Here is an 18548-nt window from a genome sequence, read left to right on the forward strand (position 1 = left end):
CTAGTATAGAAATATGATACCCAAATAAAAGTCTATTCAGTTGTTTATAATATATTCAGGTCCATAAAATTACATGACACACAGTGTCAGCGAAAATTTGACAGGTCAGCACTAGGCGACATGAATAAATTTGAATCTCCAAATGTTAGGATTTTTTCCAGCTTGGATTGGGGTGGATCAAAATCTTAATCGGATTTCCCTCCTGGGTTTTCGCGGTGTGGAACGCCGCTACGGTGTCCTCGATCTTATAGTGGTGGGTAATCAACGGTTTCACGCTGATCTTCCCGCTAGCTACCATGTCGATAGCAGTTGGATAGCTATAGGGACCAAAAATTTTAGTTGGTGAGCTTTCGACGAAGGTGTTACTTACTCGTTATTGTATCTGAAGATACCTCTGATGTCGACCTCTCGGAAAATGGCGGCGGCGAGAGGCAGTGTTTGCTCGAATTTGCCCATACCTACCAGAACTGCGATGCCACCGCTCTTGGTGACCTGGTGGAAGAAAACTATTGAAAACCCAAAAAAGTGCGACGTCACAATTTTGCGAAACACAAAACAAAACTCGAGAACCATATGGGTTTGACTTATTTGAAGTTTCCATCACCATTTTTAAAAATATTTTGGCGTAAGTTACACCATTTGGAATTTGGTAGCCTGTTGCACACCTTTAACGCAATTCTGACGTTCATTTCGACTCCGGAACAATCAAACGATTTGTTTGGCTGATCGCCTAGGAGTTCCGTAATTTTGGCTACGATCCCGTCCTCGGTCATGCTACGGTCGACCTTAATCACGTGATCAGCTCCCAACTCCTTCGCCTTTTGCAACTTGACGTCCAAAATGTCCGTGATCACGATCTTCGATGCTCCCATGGCTCTGGCAGCGAGCATGGTAACGAGTCCTATGGGTCCGGCCCCAAGAATGAGGACAGAATCGCCGCAAGTAATGTGGCCTCTTTTGCAAGCGTGAACTCCTACGGATAAGGGTTCCATCAGTGCGCCGTCGTCCAAGTCCATGTTGGGAGGCAGTCTAAGTAAATTTAGAGATTCAGATAGTTGAACGTGTGACCAGGGACGATGGTACTTGCTTGTAGCAAAAATCGGCTTCGTGGAGGTAATATCTGGAAAGATTGCCGTCGTCTGGAGGAGTCGCGCAGAAGAAAATGTCGGGACAAAGATGGTAGTTTCCCGTTTTGCAAAAACTGCATATCCTGCACGGTACTTGAGGCTCGATCGCAACTTGGTCGCCTTAAAAACTCACAAGTGAAACACGGTTCTGAAATGGATGTTTGCAGGGCTTACCTGGTTTGAGATTTTTAACTTTCTTGCCCACCTTGACAACGGTACCAGAAGCTTCGTGTCCTAAAATTTAGTAGACGTTGAGTAAGAGAAATTTAAAAAAAATTGATAGTGACTTTACCGATTACCATTGGTTTCTCCACCACAAAAGTACCGATCTTGCCTTCCACCAGATAATGCACGTCAGAACCGCAAATGCCTACTGATTCCATTTGAAGTAGGACCTCTGCAACACGATAGATTGTTGCATAGGGATATAACAAGATATTAATGAAAGAACTGGGTCTAATCATGTTTAGCTTTATTGTTAAGCGAAGAAGGTGTGTATATAAATGTTATGAATTTCGCTAGGTATTTTGGCGTACTCTATAGTTTTGTGGGATGGTCTGTATGTAAATTTCATTCAAAATTGTATATTAAAATTTCTTTTTCAAAAGGAACGTTGTTATATTGTTATAACAGCTTTCTAACAAAAAATATTGGCCAACAAATGTAATGTAAGCAGCTGGAGACCTTTCTCGATTTAATATAACTATGCTTCACTTGTTCCACCATTTCATGCTGGTGTCATCTTTTCCTTTTTTTATTTTTATTTCTCTATTTTTCTTAATACTATAATATATTATATTTATATTATTTGGGTAAAAATTTAGGAATTAATTTAACAGCATTTTGCACGTAGAGATTAATCCAGGTGCAATGATATTTTAAGTAAAAAATTTTTTGGTTCTGTACTTCTGATAGTAGTTTTGAATAGGATTTTATTTGCTTATAAATAAATAATAATAAGTGTTATATATGGTTCAAAAAATATTAAGAAATACTATGTAAAGTAGGTACTTATATTAAGTGCAACAGTATTTGGAATAGGTTTGACTGGGTAAATGCGATCTCTTAGTTACTCTGTATATTAAAGCTGCGTTTCGATTAATATTTTAATTTTTGCTCATTAATTATCATTTTTTATTCGACAATGTTTAAAGCTTTTTTGAAAATTTGGGGATTTTGTTGTTTTATTGCAGATTCTGAGCGTTTTCAAAGCTATATCGACGTGCTCTACCTATTCGAAAATAAAAAATTGATTTTTACATTTTACTCATTTTTTAGCTTTTCAACCTAATGGCGAAGTATGCGGCTTTGCACGGGCTCAAGTTCATATCAATTTTTAATTCCAGTCACGCCATATCTAATCTAAATTGCAAATTTCGTTGTTATCTGATTATGTCAACCTGGCACAGCTGGAAAACATTTTTGAAAACTTTGTTTTTAGCCCGCGTTATCAGCAGCTCGTCAATCTATGTGGATGTCAACAAATAAAATACTAATACGATATACATCAAGAACAAACGATATTCGACAAATAAATTTTCATCCGAAAAACAAGCAATTTTCCAGAGTTTTTGAAAAATAAATAAACAATAAAAATATAAATAAATACAAAAATAAAGTAGTATAAACGAATGCTCAAAAATCATTATAATAAAACCAACAGCTATAAGGGTGGGAATGAAATGGACCAGCAATTTTTTTTACTTTACTTTTTGAAACACTAAATAAGTGGTGAAAGATTCAGGATTTCTGTGAAATGACTTCTTTTATATTTAAAGGATCACTATGTGTTTTGAAATACCTAATTTAAGGTTACAAGGCCCATATTTTTTTACACTTACGGGTATCTGACGGTTCTGGGATTGGCCTTTGCTCCTGCAAGAAAAAAAATACATAACTTCCTCTTATCAAGTTCAAGGTCGACTATAAATACATAATTTTAGGTACGCACTGCAATAATGGCAGGAAAATAGGCAAGTGCGCTCTAATTAACGCCTTATCGGGTTCGACAACTCATAAATAATTCACGACAGTATCAACGGTTACACTTTTTAACATTTTTCCTTGACTAAGTTGCATAGCGACTATAAAAACGGTACCCAGCGGAACCTTTAAAAATTATCTATTGTAGATATGTGTAAATAACCACCCGATATACTGAATGAATGCGTCTTCTGAACACTCCAAATGGAGGAATTTTAATCGTAGATAAAAAAACTCAGGCGCCTGGTTGGTGAGTCGGAATTTTTAAGCCGCAAACGTTTTCAATAACATTTTAATTGTCTTTAATCTATTCCACGTTTGTCGTCGTCGCCTGTCAGGATGCAAATTGCTTTTAACACCGGGATAGCACGTGAGATACAAAATATTTCTGTTGTAAATAAATAGCTGGGGTTAGTTCACTTTAATACGAACGCACTGATGTTATATTAAATATAAATGGAAGATGGTTTTCCCGGCAACATTTATTGGATGTTCTTCTTCTTTTAAAAAAATGCGATTTTCGAAGTTTTTCAAAACAAGAAGGGGCACTTACCAATCGAATATCGTTAATGCCGTACAAGACGGCGGTAAGATTATCCTTTGGCGGTGCCATGATGTTGCGTGATCCCCAAGTACTTCAATCTCACTTCTAGTGCGCCTAGCGGTATGCTGCGTGGTATGCGGGAACCCATATTTATAAGATACGCTCCTCTTAGGTGGCGACGCGAGTTGTTGACGTATTTATCGAGCCTCCTCGCGATATGGATACGCTTATCGAAAATATTGTACGAGGTTGTTAATACATAAAAGGACTGTCTTGATTATTCCTTCGAACTGGTGTCTTTGGACTAAAAAGATATTAGGTAATTGAGAATAGCACTAGCATAACAATAATGTGGGTTAAATTGGACACTTTTAATGGGATACTCGTCTTTTTAAAGCACCCGTTAATTTTGTATTTTTATGGAAACGTTTTCCAAGCTCCTTTTTTAAAACTAACAGTTTCTGAGTTTGGGAGTTAAAAAGACTTTTCCAAAAATGTAATGCGCTTTATATTTTGCTTATTATGTATGTATGGAGTATTTTTTAAAATTTTGTGTATATACATTTAGGAAAACAAACAGTAGAGATTGTTATATCTAACTGGGAAGAGCAAAAGGAACACGGCTTCATGCAGGGTGATGGAAAATTTGGGTAAATCAAAAATTTTTTTCGAGGACTCCAATAAATTCTACATGAAAATATCTATCAAATGCCGTTTTTGCCTCCTTAATATTGCTAGAGACTATCAAGGTGTGGGGTAACCTCAAAAATGTATTTATCTCGAAATCACCTTATAATTTCTAAATTTGTAGAAACATCCGAATATTAAATATCAATAAAAAATCAATACACGATAACGAATTTGAAAAGTACATTGTACAAGGAAACTAAGTTTGGTACATTTATTTTGAAAGCAAATTCGTTAATTGAATGTGTTTTAATACTCCTGTTTTCCACAGAATCTGTCGTTTCACTTGCACAGTCCTCAACAGAGGTCATGGATGGAGACATAAAACAACTCGAAGCAAAATGTATCTATATATATATAATTGTATCTGGTTGGAAATAGTGTGTTTTTGGGAGAATCAATTGTTAAAGTCACTTATGCAAATAAACCGATAACTGAGTTCAAAAATTCCTTATCGAATTGTTTTCCAACTGTTAAATAATAGCAGGTTCTTAAATATTTTATCTCGATTTATTATTAATTTTATATGCGATTGGCAAAATTTAAACATATTTACGTTGTGTTGCTATCAAAAAATTATAATGACGCTGGCAAGCCCGATTTAAATATAGAGTGGTTCAATTTTTGGAGAGGAATAAGAAAGAGATAACATTAGGTCGTGCATGCGATAAGGTCGCCCCTATAACTATTTCAAACTTTAATTGGTCAATTGGACGAACCTATTTATATTGTATAATAACTTGAGATAAGAACAGAGAAGGTACAGATATATACAAAGGCCCAAATTAAGCTTAAACAAACACCGGTAATCTCCTATATCAAAGTGCAAACAAACAACCTAATTTTATCTGAATTTTACGCCAATTCTTCAAATGTGAAAAATATTTGTTTTTTGTTGCAAGTATGCTCGTAAGCTGATATACAAAATAGTGAGATTATAATTCATATATAGTGTGAAAACTTCATCCGATTATTGGTAATGGTAATTTGTTTGAAGTTATCGTTAAAAAAAATGAAAAGCTCATGTAATGTAATTAAAATAAATGAACAACGTATACTTATTTGCTTACTGTCACAGCGAATCACGTCGTTCGTTTAATTTTAACTCCACAAGGATCAACCTTTTCTTTGTTAAATGTTGAAGCAGTAGGTATTATAACGTGCAAGTTTTAGACTTGTTTTAAATCAAATAAAAGATGTATGTATATTTTTACACTTCATTATTTTTATACAGTAATACCTATAATACATTGACTTATATATATAAGTCAGTGGATGTTTTGTGTATATTTTCACTTTAAATACTTCTATTAAAAAAAAACTGGTTAATAGGGATATAAACTTTCCTTTATTGATGTTTACTATTTTTAGTACTACTCACGAAGACACATTTAGATAAAGACATTTTTTAAGAGATTGTCAAAGTTCCTAACGTTTTTCAAGTTGCATCCATGCAATTAAGGATATTTTTGGTTCAAGAATAATATAGTCTGTTATCATTACGGAAAAAGACACTTAGCTCCATCGGAATTTAGTTTATTTCCACAATTCAAAAATAAAACTCGCCCCGCAAAAAATGCGAGTAAGATTTAACTTTATTTATTATTATTATTATTAATATTACATATTACTATAATTACGATAAATAATAGCGATCCCCAGCCCTATACACTAAATTTTCTTGCTATTTCGAAACTTTGGACGGACGCATCGCGTCGATACAACGGTGGAAGGGGAGGGTTGCATTTTCCGCAATTCGGGCATCCCTCTCTAGCGCCGATGTTTGGTTATCGATTTCGAATTTCACCTTTCCGAACATCCAATTTATAGATTCCGATCCGAAATGCCAGGAGAACAGAAATTCGGAAGCGGTAACCGATAGAACCGATAGAACTCGGTGAATCGTCATTTCCCGGGAAATTTGCACGTGACAAAATTTTCCTGCTCAAACCGTTAGTCGCATTAAATTCTCTTTGGTTGCTTAATTGCGCTTATATATAATGAGGATAATAATTTTGCGTAATTTATCCAATTTATAAGAGGGTTGGCGCTTCTATATTAATATATAAACATAGTACATATTAATCAAGTCTATTTTCAAAAGCGTTAGTGCATAGTATGAAAAGTCTTTATTTGCTCATTATCATAAGGTGGCGAAATATTTTATAAATTATTTACAAACACGTAAAGAAAAACGCGGTACTGTACTACAGGCATTTCGATATTGTTATATTTTTGACTTAGCTATCAGGCAAAATATAATATATCTGACTCAAGGCAGCTTAAATTGATGTCTAATGTTTCATTAGTAAAAATGACGTAGCTTTTATTTATCATTTGATATTTTTTCCATTTTATAGAAAAAAAATTTTTTTATATGGTTTCAGAGGATATAGTTTTTACTGTTTTTTAAAATTACCGCACAAATTTTGCAGTTCAGGCAACCATTAATTCAAATTCCAAGCAAAACAAATTTCGAGATGTATAACTGGTTGCCTATGGCCGGGAATCGCATAATAAATTTCTAATTAAATATTTCCCCAAAAATTTTACGAACATAGATTTTCAAATTTTTAATAAGAAAACATTTTTGATCCTCTGATTGATATTATAATGCAATGACAACATGCCCATACGAATTTTCGATACGAATTAAAAAAAATATCGAGAATGTCGTGGGTGTTAATACCTAGTTGAAATAAAATCTCAGGGACAAATTGCGTTATCCTGTCACCTATTTGCTTGCTTGTTGTTGGATGCTGTATATAACAAGACCACTCCAGTGAAATGTGAAATGTGCTCGACGTTCAGCTTATTAAATTTTATTATTAAATAATGCCAATTGGCTATTAATAAAATGAACGTTAACCTCGCTTCCAGTAATAAAACCAGTTGACTTCCATTCGCTGAATAAGTTTCCAGATAAGCGTTCTGTGAAAAGTGCCTGCCGAACGGATTTGTTTATTTTGATTACTCAACGGTTTATGTTTGTGCGGAGCAAAAAATGCCTGCACCTTCAGTTCCAACCATTGTCGAGCCTGACCCGGGTAACTGAATCACATTTATAATCACAATATTTGTCACTAACCAAAATAAACACCATTCTTTTTAGAATGTCGTAGCGTTACAGACAGTGTGGGTTCCCATTCCGATGTTTCGGCGCACACGTTGCAATCTAGCAGCACCATGATCAAACCTCACATGGAAGTTGTTTGTATTATTGATATTTGCCAGTCAGAACATTTGCCGCACAGGAAGAAGGCATTTGAAGAGGTAAAACTAGCTTGCCTTCAAGTTGGTGCCTCCCTAAGTCATATACAGGTACCCTGGTCTTTAAAATTGGGGTAATTATGTGTTTTTGGTTATTGTCTTTTTAGTTTGAGAAGCTCGATTTCGGAGAAGCAAATGTTGTTAGCAGCTTTTACAATGCAGATGTTGTTATTATAGATATATCTCTACCAACTCAGCAAAGCACTTTAGTGTACCATTTAGGGGTACGTGAGAGTTTCAATATGAAACAGAACATTCTTATTTATAATGATGTTGATTCTGAGGTTACATTGAGGTTGAAGGTTAGCTTGATAAATCATTATTTCTCTTGGATGCTTCAATTGATTTTTCTTTTAGTTATCATGCGCTAATTATAATTTTATATCTTATATGTTATCTGATACTTCTTGTGTAACCACGTGTCCCAGTGAAAGAGGAGATGAACCCAATGAATTGCTGCACCAAAGACTGAGGAAATCCTTGCAAGATGTTGAGGTTCAAAGCAAGTAAGAATAAACATAGGTTTAGGGACCACAGGTATTTAAATATGCTTTCTAAATTTCAGGGCGCACATGAAGGAGAAATTTCTAATTGATCTTAGAAAAGTAAACGAGCAAAAATCAGGTCAAGAGCGGAAAGAGGCGCTTCAAAAAATTGTCAAGCGCTTAGATGACCCGAACGTTCTCTCCGGTGAAGTTATTCTAAATATCTTGCTGAGTTTTCGGGATATACAGGGTTACGAGTCTATGATTCACCTGGTGGAGGAATTAAAAACCGTACCGGCAGCTAGAAAGTATTTAAACTCGTATATTATATTTTTATACGCGTTTGCTTTAAATCGGCGTAAAAACGACGGCGATAGGGAGAAGGCCCTACAGGTCTGCATCGAAGCTTTAAAGAAGAAGGAGAATCATTTTCCCGATATGCTGTGCCTATGTGGCAGGATTTACAAGGATAAATTTACGGAGTCTAACCATACCGATAAAGAAAGTTTGAACCAAGCGATTTATTGGTACAAGAAGGGGTTTGAAGTGCAGCCAAACGAATATGCTGGTAAGAGCCAAAATTTTCGTTCTGTTTCTGCATATAACCAAACACGAAGGCAATTATATATTATTATTATGAATAATAACTGCTAGATTTTTAGAAAAACGACTCTAGAGAAGCTGTTAATTAAAGAACACCTTGTACCCTGGCAACAGTACCTTTTTGGTATCTATTCTTGTTAACCTAGAAACTTTCTACATAAAATCACTTTAGAACCCATCCTGTTAAATTTCTTTTCATTTTTTGTATAAATGTTGCTTTGAAAAATCTGGAAAAGTCTTGGTTTATTAAATTGCTCACTTGAAGTTTGGAACATTTGAACTACCGGGCAATAATATGCCATTTTATTTTAAGGAATTAACTTGGCCACCCTCCTGGTGATAAACGGGGAGGAGCTGAATAAGTCGACCGACTTGCAGCACATAGCAATAGTCTTAAACAGTTTGATCGGTAAAAAAGGAAGCCTTTCCTCTTTGAAAGATTACTGGGACGTGGCGACGTTTTTCGAAATCTCCGTCTTGGCGCAGAATTACTCCAACGCCATTCAGGTAGCAGTTAGCAAATCTCGGCTAGTTTTTTTTTTTCTAGTTTCGGGTCGTTTTTAGGCAGCGGAGTTTATGTTTCGTCTGAAACCGCCCGACTGGTACCTAAAATCGACCATAGGTAACATACAGTTGATTGACAAGTTCCGAAAGAAGAAGGAAGAGGACATAACCGCGGAGGAGCAGATCTTTTATTTTTGGATGGAGTTTTTCATCGAGGCAACTAAAACACCTGCGGATGGAACGTTTAGGTTTCCCGTGTTGATACTAGAACCCAGTAAGGAGTACATGCCGAGCTATGTTTGGATTAATTTGGGTGCTGAGCCTCAAACTTTGCAGGTAAGCCCGTTTAAAATCACTGCTAGCTTGATTTCCGATATTTAGTTGTGTTTGAATGTACATTTAAAAAAAAATTGAAATTGTTCATGAACAGGCTAAACTTTTTGTTTAATTTTGTATTTATTTATTTTTCTTGGTGATTAAAAGACTATTTATTATTATAATTTTCTTCGCAAAAAAAACACCTTTGCTGTCTACCTATCTGTAAGGCTAATTCCTGATCTTGTAGAAAAATAACATCAGCAGCCCCTGCTCTTCTAGGGGGAATTTTAATTTTTAAAATATAATAAATTTTATATTTCATTTTATTGAATGCCACACGTAAAATATAAAATTTTGCCGACCAGCACTCGGGTCCCTACTAAAAAATGTATATACAGGGGACTTGGAACGATATTGAATTTTGCGTGTTTTATTCGGCGCAATATAGGTAACCAATCAGTGCCTGAAGAGAATAAAAAACGAGTGCACTGAAATTCACGATTGGGAATTTACAGCGGACGATATCAGGAGTTTCAGCCTGAACATACAAGACGAGCGGAGCTTGTTTTTGTACGTCCTGGCCAACTCGGACGATTTTCACATATATTTCCCTTCGGAGGCTTGCAGGTGAGTGAGTGAAACATATAAATTGCCTTTTGATTATAACCAGAAATCAGTTATTACTTAATCCTTTCCATATTACTTAGTGATCGTTTTAAAGTCTGTATTAGTGTTATATTTTTGTCTACGCAGAACACTGCTTAAAAAATGACAGGTTTTACAATTTTAATGAAAAGTGTAGGCAAGTGTCAGGATTTGTTAAGTGTGAAATCTACTTTTCGTCATCGAGTGGTAGTATTCCGTTTCTGAACTTTAGTTTTTCATTTGTGCTTTAAATGAGACTTTTTGAAATGTATGCAAATTATAGCGTTGAAGTTCAATGGCATACTTCGCAGACGAAAACAAAGTCTGATCCTTATGTTTTACAAAAAATGCTCGATAACCGAAATATATCTGAAAAATACATCAAACGAAAGAACAGATAATATTACAAGTCGTTGAAATAATCGCGAACGCAGTCAAAATGGTGGCTTACCTGTTTGCCAGATTTCATTTTTTGAATGGTCGAAAGGTGTTATAGACTTAACACAGTAAGTTCGGGCACGTATTTTAGGTGTAACTGCAGAGCTAGTAGTTTAAAGAATAAACTACTTTAATTAACTTCTCTGAATAAGTAACTATTGCATAGATTCGCTCGACCTCAAATCAAAAAAATTGTTTCCAAGGGATTGATAAAATAAATACCTTCAGCAAGCATTAACGAAAATTTATCAATAAAGAACTTCTGAACTTGTGAAGAAAGAATCTAGTTTACATGTGCAAATCCGATAGGTTGAAATTGACAAGTTAACATAATGAGAAATTTAAAAAAAAATGAATTTTATAGTTTAAACAAAGAACATAATCCTCATTCCTCTGAAATAATTTTACTGCAACTGTAAGACTTGAAATGTGACTACTTTGTTCGTGTGCGTTGAATGTATTCTATATGCCGACTTCGTAAACATCATGGGCTTCTCAGGTCCTCTATATTTATAGTGCTGTTTTGAATAGATAGTTTGAATTACACCATAGTGTCAGGGCGTCTGACTTTTGAGAGAACATCAGGTCTTACGGGAAAATTTGGTCACAGATTCTTAACTCTCCAAAAAATTTTCATAAAGAAATACTTTTATACTTGCGAAAAAATTGCGATAGGGCCTTATTTATTATTTATATTTGATATTAGCATTTTTCGAAAATAAGGTAAACGATATATGCAATGAAATTTAAATTAGATGCTACGGAGTGTTCAAAAAAAGTTACAATAAATCGCAAAATATTAAAAATTGGTATATGACTCTTAATATAAGTTGCAGGTTTTTGTAAGATCTTTCAGAAAAAATAATAATATACATGGTGTGCCATTTAAGAAAATCGGGATTTTTCAATTTGAAATGCTCCAGATATATTCGTTTATTTGCTTACCCTGTATCGTGTAATTCAAAATCCCTTGCATATATCTTTTATGTCATCTTCCAATTACAAATATATCAAATATTGGCGCTATCGTATTTTTTTTGTAAGGGTGAACAGCAGTATTTTTTAGAAAAATTAAAATATTAGGAAAACTATAATCTTTACAACTTTTGTTGGAATAAATTTACTCTATCGTTAACTTACCTTGTACAGGGTGTGTTTACAATATCGTGATTTTTTATTTTCTAAGGTATATAGAAATAAAAGCATTTTTCTAACAAAATCTAATTATTTTGAAATGTTTGTATGGTAAGATAGCCAAATATTGACAATTAACGTGTTTAATTAACGAGATTTTAAAAGTAAGGTACATCGATAGAGTAGGGTCGAAAAATCTATATGATCAAGAATAAAGCCCTCCTTCGCGCTAGGTTTTTTTTCCTCTTGACTTTACTACTCCACTTTGGAAAATGGTTGTGATTTGGGTACTATATCAAACCCGTATAAATCGAAGATTTAGCGAACGGTCCGGCTTTCCAGGGATGTCTTTTACAAACTCCTGATCGAACTCACCAACTACCAAGAGAGGCCGTTGGAGCCGGAGCTGCCTCGCGAAATCCGCTACGAATACGAAAGGGACGAGCAAAACAAAAAGAAAGTACTCGGCAAGGGCACGTACGGCGTAGTCTACGCCGCCCTCGACCTGAACAAACAGGTCCGGATAGCCGTGAAGGAGGTACCGGAAAAGAATCTGGGCGCCGTGCAACCGTTGCACGAGGAAATTCGGGTGCATTCCCAGTTACGCCATCGGAACATTGTGCAGTACCTCGGATCCCTTTCGGAAGAAGGCTACTTCAAGATTTTCATGGAGCAAGTACCCGGTGGTTCGTTGAGCGCGCTGCTCAGATCGAAGTGGGGTTCGCTCCAGAAAAACGAGCACACGATGGCTTCGTACACGAAACAGATTTTGGAGGGACTCAAGTACCTCCACGATCATAAGATCGTGCATAGGGATATCAAAGGCGATAACGTTTTGGTCAACACTTATAGCGGGGTTGTGAAGATTTCGGATTTCGGCACCTCGAAGCGGCTGATTGGGATCTGCCCCAGCATGAAGACCTTCACCGGTACCATACAGTATATGGCGCCGGAGGTAATCGATAGGGGTCAGAGAGGGTACGGGGCACCGGCCGACATTTGGTCTTTGGGGTGCACGGTGGTGGAAATGGCCACCGGGAAACCTCCCTTTATCGAGTTGGGGTCTACGCAAGCGGCTCTATTCAAAGTACGGTCCACGAGGATGAAGGTGGTCGGTCTCGCGTAATCCGCTTGATTGGTTCCAGATCGGGTATTACAAGGCGCACCCGGACATACCCGAGTTGTCGGATAAGGCGACCAACTTCATTTTGAAGTGCTTCGAGCAAAACCCCGACTCCAGGGCGACGGCCGCGCAGCTCCTCGAAGATCCGTTTCTGGGTGAGTTTTGGTGACCTCGATGGCAGTCGATGGTTACTATGGGTGTGCCCTAGTTCAAAGGCGTTAGAGTATAGGGGAAACCCAATACGCCGCTCATAACGGTTAAAAATATTTCACATTACCTATGATGACGGACATAATGACTGACGATAGAAGTTAAATGAATATGTAAAAAACTCAATTATCTACACAGTTAAAACATACAATTAAATTCAAAATATTTCAATTCAGACTTAACTAACTATTATATAATAATATATAGTAGTAAAATATAGTACGAAAGCATATTTAAGGAGGGTTAGCAAGAGGCATTTTTGAGTTCTCTTAGGATGAGAATAAATACTTTAGACCTAGTTTCTTAATGCGAGAGAATAATAAAGTGACAGAGATTATATAAATTTGCAGATTATTTTTAAACTTTAAATATGAATACAAAATCTTCATATAATACAGCATTCAGTAATAGTATAATGTTAATCACATCGTGAGGATTGAAAATTATTTTTAATCTTGTCAAAAGTTTGCCCAATTCATAAAAGTGAGAAAAAGTCAGAAATCAATATTTATAGACCTGTGGGAATCATTTGTGTACCAAATAAAATTTTTGAAACCATTTTGTATAAGTACATCTTTTCTCATATATCATAAGTAATACATCTAAACCAGCACGGCTCTATGCCGAGAAGATCGACAGAGACCAACTTAACAAGTTTTTTACATAAAGTAAATGAATCCATAGATAACAATAAATAAGTAGATTTAGTTTGTAGTACGTTTTTTTCAATTTTTATGATAGTAATTTTTTTGTTGACTTTGGTAACATATCATTTCATTTTCGAACCATTAATTTTAACTTTTTTTTTGGATGACGACTCTTCAACCGAGCGTTGGTGCTAGCTTTTTTTAAGCATGTGGATAAATACCGGGAAATTGGAGATTTTGCGTAAATATCGTCAACAACATTTCAATTTTGTTTTCATGTTTTTGTAGCGCAAAAAATTTAACTAACCTGCCACGTACTTATTTAAATATTAGCAACTACGTCTACGCTTCACTGCATTTATTTATCTCTGCCCTGCTCGCTATCCGCAGCTTCAGTTTCATTTTTTTGCTTATTTTTTTCGTCCAGTTTTTTTCAAAAAGTCGCGTCTCTCTGAACGCTGGCCTCTGTTTGCAAAAAGAGGATCATATTTTTTTTCCGCTCCCATCAGCTGTTGTCGGTATCGCGTCGCAACTGAAATTTCGAAACAGTCATGGTGTACAATTGGCGCAGTTGGAAAACCAAAATCAAAATGAAGCGACGCCTGAAATGTGATCTCGTGTCTTTTTCGTACGTCTTAGGGCCGGAAAGGAAAAAGTCAGTCCGCTTGAACGCCGAATTCAACAGGAGCGTATCAGTTCCGGTGGACAAGGTGGGGCCCAGGCCGGCAGGGGGCCACGCGAGCGCTCCCAATCAGACCCCCACGACCCCCGAATCGGAGTAAGTGATTAGTTTGCTCGTGCGAAATGAATTATACAGTGTGACCAAAATAACTCTGCGTTTACGTTCGATTCCGCACGCCTTTGATTACTTTTCAAATTGACGTTTTACAGCTGGTCGTTTACCGACCAACCAATTTGTGGTCATGGTTCGTTGTGTATGTTTGATTGTTTTGATTTTAAGGGGAAATGGTATCTGTTTCAAATAAATAAGATCTAAAAAATATTACCATCCAATTTTTTATTAAGCAACGTTTAATTTCACCTTGCATTTGAGCACAATCAAATAGAAAATTTTTAATGTAAATGGTATTGACAAAATCCATATGTTAAGCACTAAGTACGTACGGAATCGCATGTAGATGTAGCTACAGGATGCACATTATGGAGGGAAGGTTGTTTTTTTTTAGAGCAACAAAAATTTTGGGCTGCGACCTAGGCGATAAATAAACATTTTTCCGCGTTAAAAGCAGTCGTGTATTCTCGAAAACTGATTCGCTCTGATTGCAGCGCCCTATTTTGTAATGCTATCCTTTGAACCGGTCACTTTAAAGGAGACAGCAGCGAAAAATAAATTGCAAATTTTTATTGCTACTTTTTAGATTCTAATGACATTCTTAATTTTTTTTTGAAGATAGATTTGTTTTTTTTATGAATTTATTTTTTTATTTTAAAAAAATTCGGTATTGTTATGTAAAACTTTTCTGCAACTTATCCGCACGTAGTTATCCTTGTCTTTATATTCGTTTTTGTTTTGCGTTGCCCGCCATATGTGTTGTTATTAATAATTGATTACGTTGTTTTATGGTATGTTCGGAAGAGAGATTGATAAACTATTCAATGGAAACATAACTCGACACCGTCATTCCTGGGGATAATACTAATGTTAATCAAAAAGTAACAAAAAAAAGATTTAAATTTAAACGATTTAATGAACTCATAGTTTGGTATCTGTTCAGTTCATAATAGGGAATTTAATCCTTGTTGAGTATTCTGTATTGTTTAATTACTCTCTCTTGCCGCATAATAGACTATATTTTATGTTAGTATGTAATCAAGCTTAAGTTTGTTCTCGTGTTATCGTTGCAGTTCACACTCGCATTCTCACTCGCACTCACGAGCCTCCCTTCTACCGCCTATCCAAATGCCCTCGGAACTCAGTCTGGCCAGGTAGGGGTTAGTTCGTGGTGTTTCGTCCTCCGTGGATGTCGCAAACGCCAACCGCAACAAACTAATTCGCCGCTATAAATGATTTTAAATCCTTACGTATCTAGCCTAGCGTCGACGCCTTCCCTAGACTGCAGCGACCCGAGTCTGGAGCACGGAACGGAGCGACGCAACTCTTCCGGGACACTTCTGTCGCCGGAAGCGGACGTCGGCACCGAGAACGACGGCTTCTATTTGCTAAAAAAAGACTCCCAGAGACGTACGACGTTGGCCAAGGTGCTGGCCAACGACGGTAACAAAATCTGCGATCTCTGGATGCAGAAGGTGCGCGACAAGTACCTGGGCGAGACCGTGCTCACCCATAAGCATCTGCAGAGGTTGATGGACGGCCTGAAGTCGTATATAATCGAGCCCGCGATGAGCGTGGTCGAATCTACTGTGAAACAGTTGAAGGAGGAGCTGGACTACGACTGCGCGGCCATTCACCAGTTGCAGTTCGCGATATACTTGTATCAGGTAAGCGGCGGCGCGAAGTAACGGGGTTTTAGGTGTGACGCCGTGGGTTACAGGAATCTGTAAACGAAGTTCTACGACTACACCCGATCAAGCCCCATTGGATGTTCGCGCTTGACAATTTGGTGAGGTCAGGGGTTCAGGCTGCCATTACGGTGCTGTCGCCCGAGTTGGGCGAAAACCTGGCCACTCAGAGTTCGCCTAGCACGGTGGACACGTCAAAGTCGTCGAGCAAAACTAGCGGCAGCTTCGAAATGGCCGATCCTTCGTTGATACACCTGAAACGGGAGAATACGAGACTGTTCCAAGAGTGTCTGGAAGCCATGAAGCAGTACCAGATATTGGTAAGCCGCAAGCGTTATCTGGTGTCCGGCTCGGCTCATTGTTGTGTCTCAGCTGAAGGAGGTGCTGGAAACGCAAAGGCAGCACATCGGTTTTCTTAGGACCCTTCAGCCGGCCCACGAAGAGATGGAAGAAGACGCGAGACTAGCGAATTGGCTCAAGGGGCTGGGACTGAGCGAATCGTCGCAAAAACGGTTCGTTTCGCAGGGTTACACCCTCGAGGAGGTGTTGCAGGACATCACGAGGGACGACCTGAGGAGTGTGGGTCTAGTGGGGGCGTACGAGTTTCGAATATGGCGGGCGATTCAGCAGTTTCGTGGTAAGGGCGGGGACAAGTTGCTCAACGGCGATTTCGACCACAGGGAAACCATTTAGATTGAGAAGCGTAAAATTTTGTCGTTTTTCGTTAAGCCAGTGCCTTAAGTTTATTGTTTTCCAAGTAACATCCGAAGTATTAACGAATTAATTTAATAACAGAGAAAGAAAAAAGTATATTTTTTTTATGCGAATGGCGTTAGTTCGAGCAATCGTGCTTTTTAATTTTATATTTTTGCCGGTTTAAGAAGAATTAACCCGGATCGACTGTGATTTTTTAATTTTTTTTTCTTTTTGAAACTCGAGGGAAAATTGTTTTACGTTGTTGAATATTGGAGGGGGCGGTCGAGCGTTTGCCGCCCCCTTAGCGCAGAAGGAATTTTAGCTTTTGTTTTAATTTAACAAAACTATCAGTTACTTTTAATAAAAGAATTTATGGAGGAGTACAAACGCGTGAATGCGGTTATGATTTTTGTCTTACAAGAAGCGTCACATTTATTTTGTTTTAATTTTTTATGTATTATTTAATGAAATTGATGTATATACATATCGATTGACTAATAAAAACTAATTGTTAAACCAAACATGTGTTTTATTACTCATTGAGTGGGTAAATCAGGAGTCCCTTGTGCTAAGAAGACTAATGGGGTAAGTAAATAGTAGTACTAGTGCGTTACACAGAGTTGTGTAAATTACTCTTTCCGTCTCTGTTGGTGTATGTTGGTAAATTTTTTCTTCGGCACAACTATTTATTTATTTATTGTTTATTTTTTAGAAAGAAACAGGATCCATATAAGTTTCAGAAAGAGAAAACATAAAATCCAGTTATTTTCAATATAATAAGTAAAAGACAAGAAAGATTCATGCTAAGCTTACAATTAGTTAATAAGGTTCTGACCGAGGGGGTAAAAGTTGATGCATAAAATCTTGAAAATATTGTAGGTTCCAGAATAGGTTATTTGCCCAACAAATGTCAACATTCTCGACATAATGACGTCCTGAAGTTTATATTCTGTTTTATGAAGACAAGTCGCCGGATGTGAGTTTATAACATATCCAGGTTGCTCGTCAAAGTGACGTCATAAGTGGTCGTCATAAAATGACTATTAATTCCAGATATGGACTTAATAATAATAATGGTAATTATTTTAAACTATTATCAAATTCTTCTATTTAAAACCATGACGTAGGAAAATATATCTAAAGGCTATTCAAATAGTGTATCAAAGTAATATATCTCTTTTTTTTTTTTTAGAAAAATGTTAAATACAAAAGGGTGATTAATAAATGTCTGGAAAATCAAACTTATATTTTCTAAACGGAACACCACAATATTGCATTAATAGATACTCCTTTTACTTTTTCATGTAGGGTTCTTATGGTTTATACTGAGGGTTTTCGGCTTTATGACCATTTTTTCACCAAAAATACCCTGTGTTTAGTACAGTATATTTTTGATGCCGTTTCCGACAGCTGCAATTTTATTTTGCCTACAATTTTATAAAATATGCTAAACTTGTTTTGAAGTTAGTTCGAATGGTTTATTTATTATTAATTTTTTTAAAAGAAAGGCTCGTCTTTATTAATTAACTATTTTCCGCAACCGCAAAAGATGTTCTCGCTAATTTAATTTACTTTACTTACTTTAATTTAGTTTGGATTTTCCGTACTCCGTACATTCAAAGGAAAATCAGAAGGGCCAAAGAACAATGGATG

General features: G+C 36.6%; 2 protein-coding genes across 3 annotated transcripts; one reads left to right on the forward strand and one right to left on the reverse strand.

Moving 5' to 3' along the window:
- Positions 1 to 35: 35 nt before the first annotated feature.
- LOC132700360 (sorbitol dehydrogenase-like) lies at positions 36 to 3804 on the reverse strand. The gene is made up of 8 exons (XM_060667612.1): positions 3664 to 3804; positions 2969 to 3002; positions 1420 to 1524; positions 1302 to 1361; positions 1088 to 1247; positions 666 to 1029; positions 371 to 492; positions 36 to 317 (listed from the first exon to the last, which is right to left on the reverse strand). Exons 1-8 carry the CDS (start codon positions 3721 to 3723, stop codon positions 146 to 148), a joined length of 1077 nt encoding a protein of 358 aa, XP_060523595.1. The 5' UTR covers positions 3724 to 3804; the 3' UTR covers positions 36 to 145.
- LOC132700359 (mitogen-activated protein kinase kinase kinase 15) lies at positions 3042 to 17409 on the forward strand. 2 transcript variants are annotated; one of them, XM_060667610.1, is made up of 16 exons: positions 3042 to 3360; positions 7222 to 7388; positions 7454 to 7662; positions 7719 to 7913; positions 7969 to 8117; positions 8177 to 8664; positions 9013 to 9206; positions 9264 to 9539; positions 9970 to 10148; positions 12081 to 12825; positions 12884 to 13016; positions 14358 to 14496; positions 15585 to 15665; positions 15770 to 16178; positions 16232 to 16519; positions 16572 to 17409. In XM_060667610.1, the coding sequence occupies exons 2-16, from the start codon at positions 7346 to 7348 to the stop codon at positions 16890 to 16892; spliced, it is 3849 nt and encodes a 1282-aa protein (XP_060523593.1). In that variant the 5' UTR covers positions 3042 to 3360; positions 7222 to 7345; the 3' UTR covers positions 16893 to 17409. The 2 variants fall into 2 exon arrangements, with proteins under 2 accessions (XP_060523593.1, XP_060523594.1); XM_060667611.1 differs by lacking the exons at positions 3042 to 3360; positions 15585 to 15665 and having other exon boundaries at positions 6539 to 7388.
- Positions 17410 to 18548: the final 1139 nt, after the last annotated feature.

Source organism: Cylas formicarius, unplaced genomic scaffold (genome assembly GCF_029955315.1).
Source record: "Cylas formicarius isolate icCylForm1 unplaced genomic scaffold, icCylForm1.1 PGA_scaffold_4__25_contigs__length_36172078, whole genome shotgun sequence".
Taxonomy (NCBI): domain Eukaryota; kingdom Metazoa; phylum Arthropoda; class Insecta; order Coleoptera; family Brentidae; genus Cylas; species Cylas formicarius.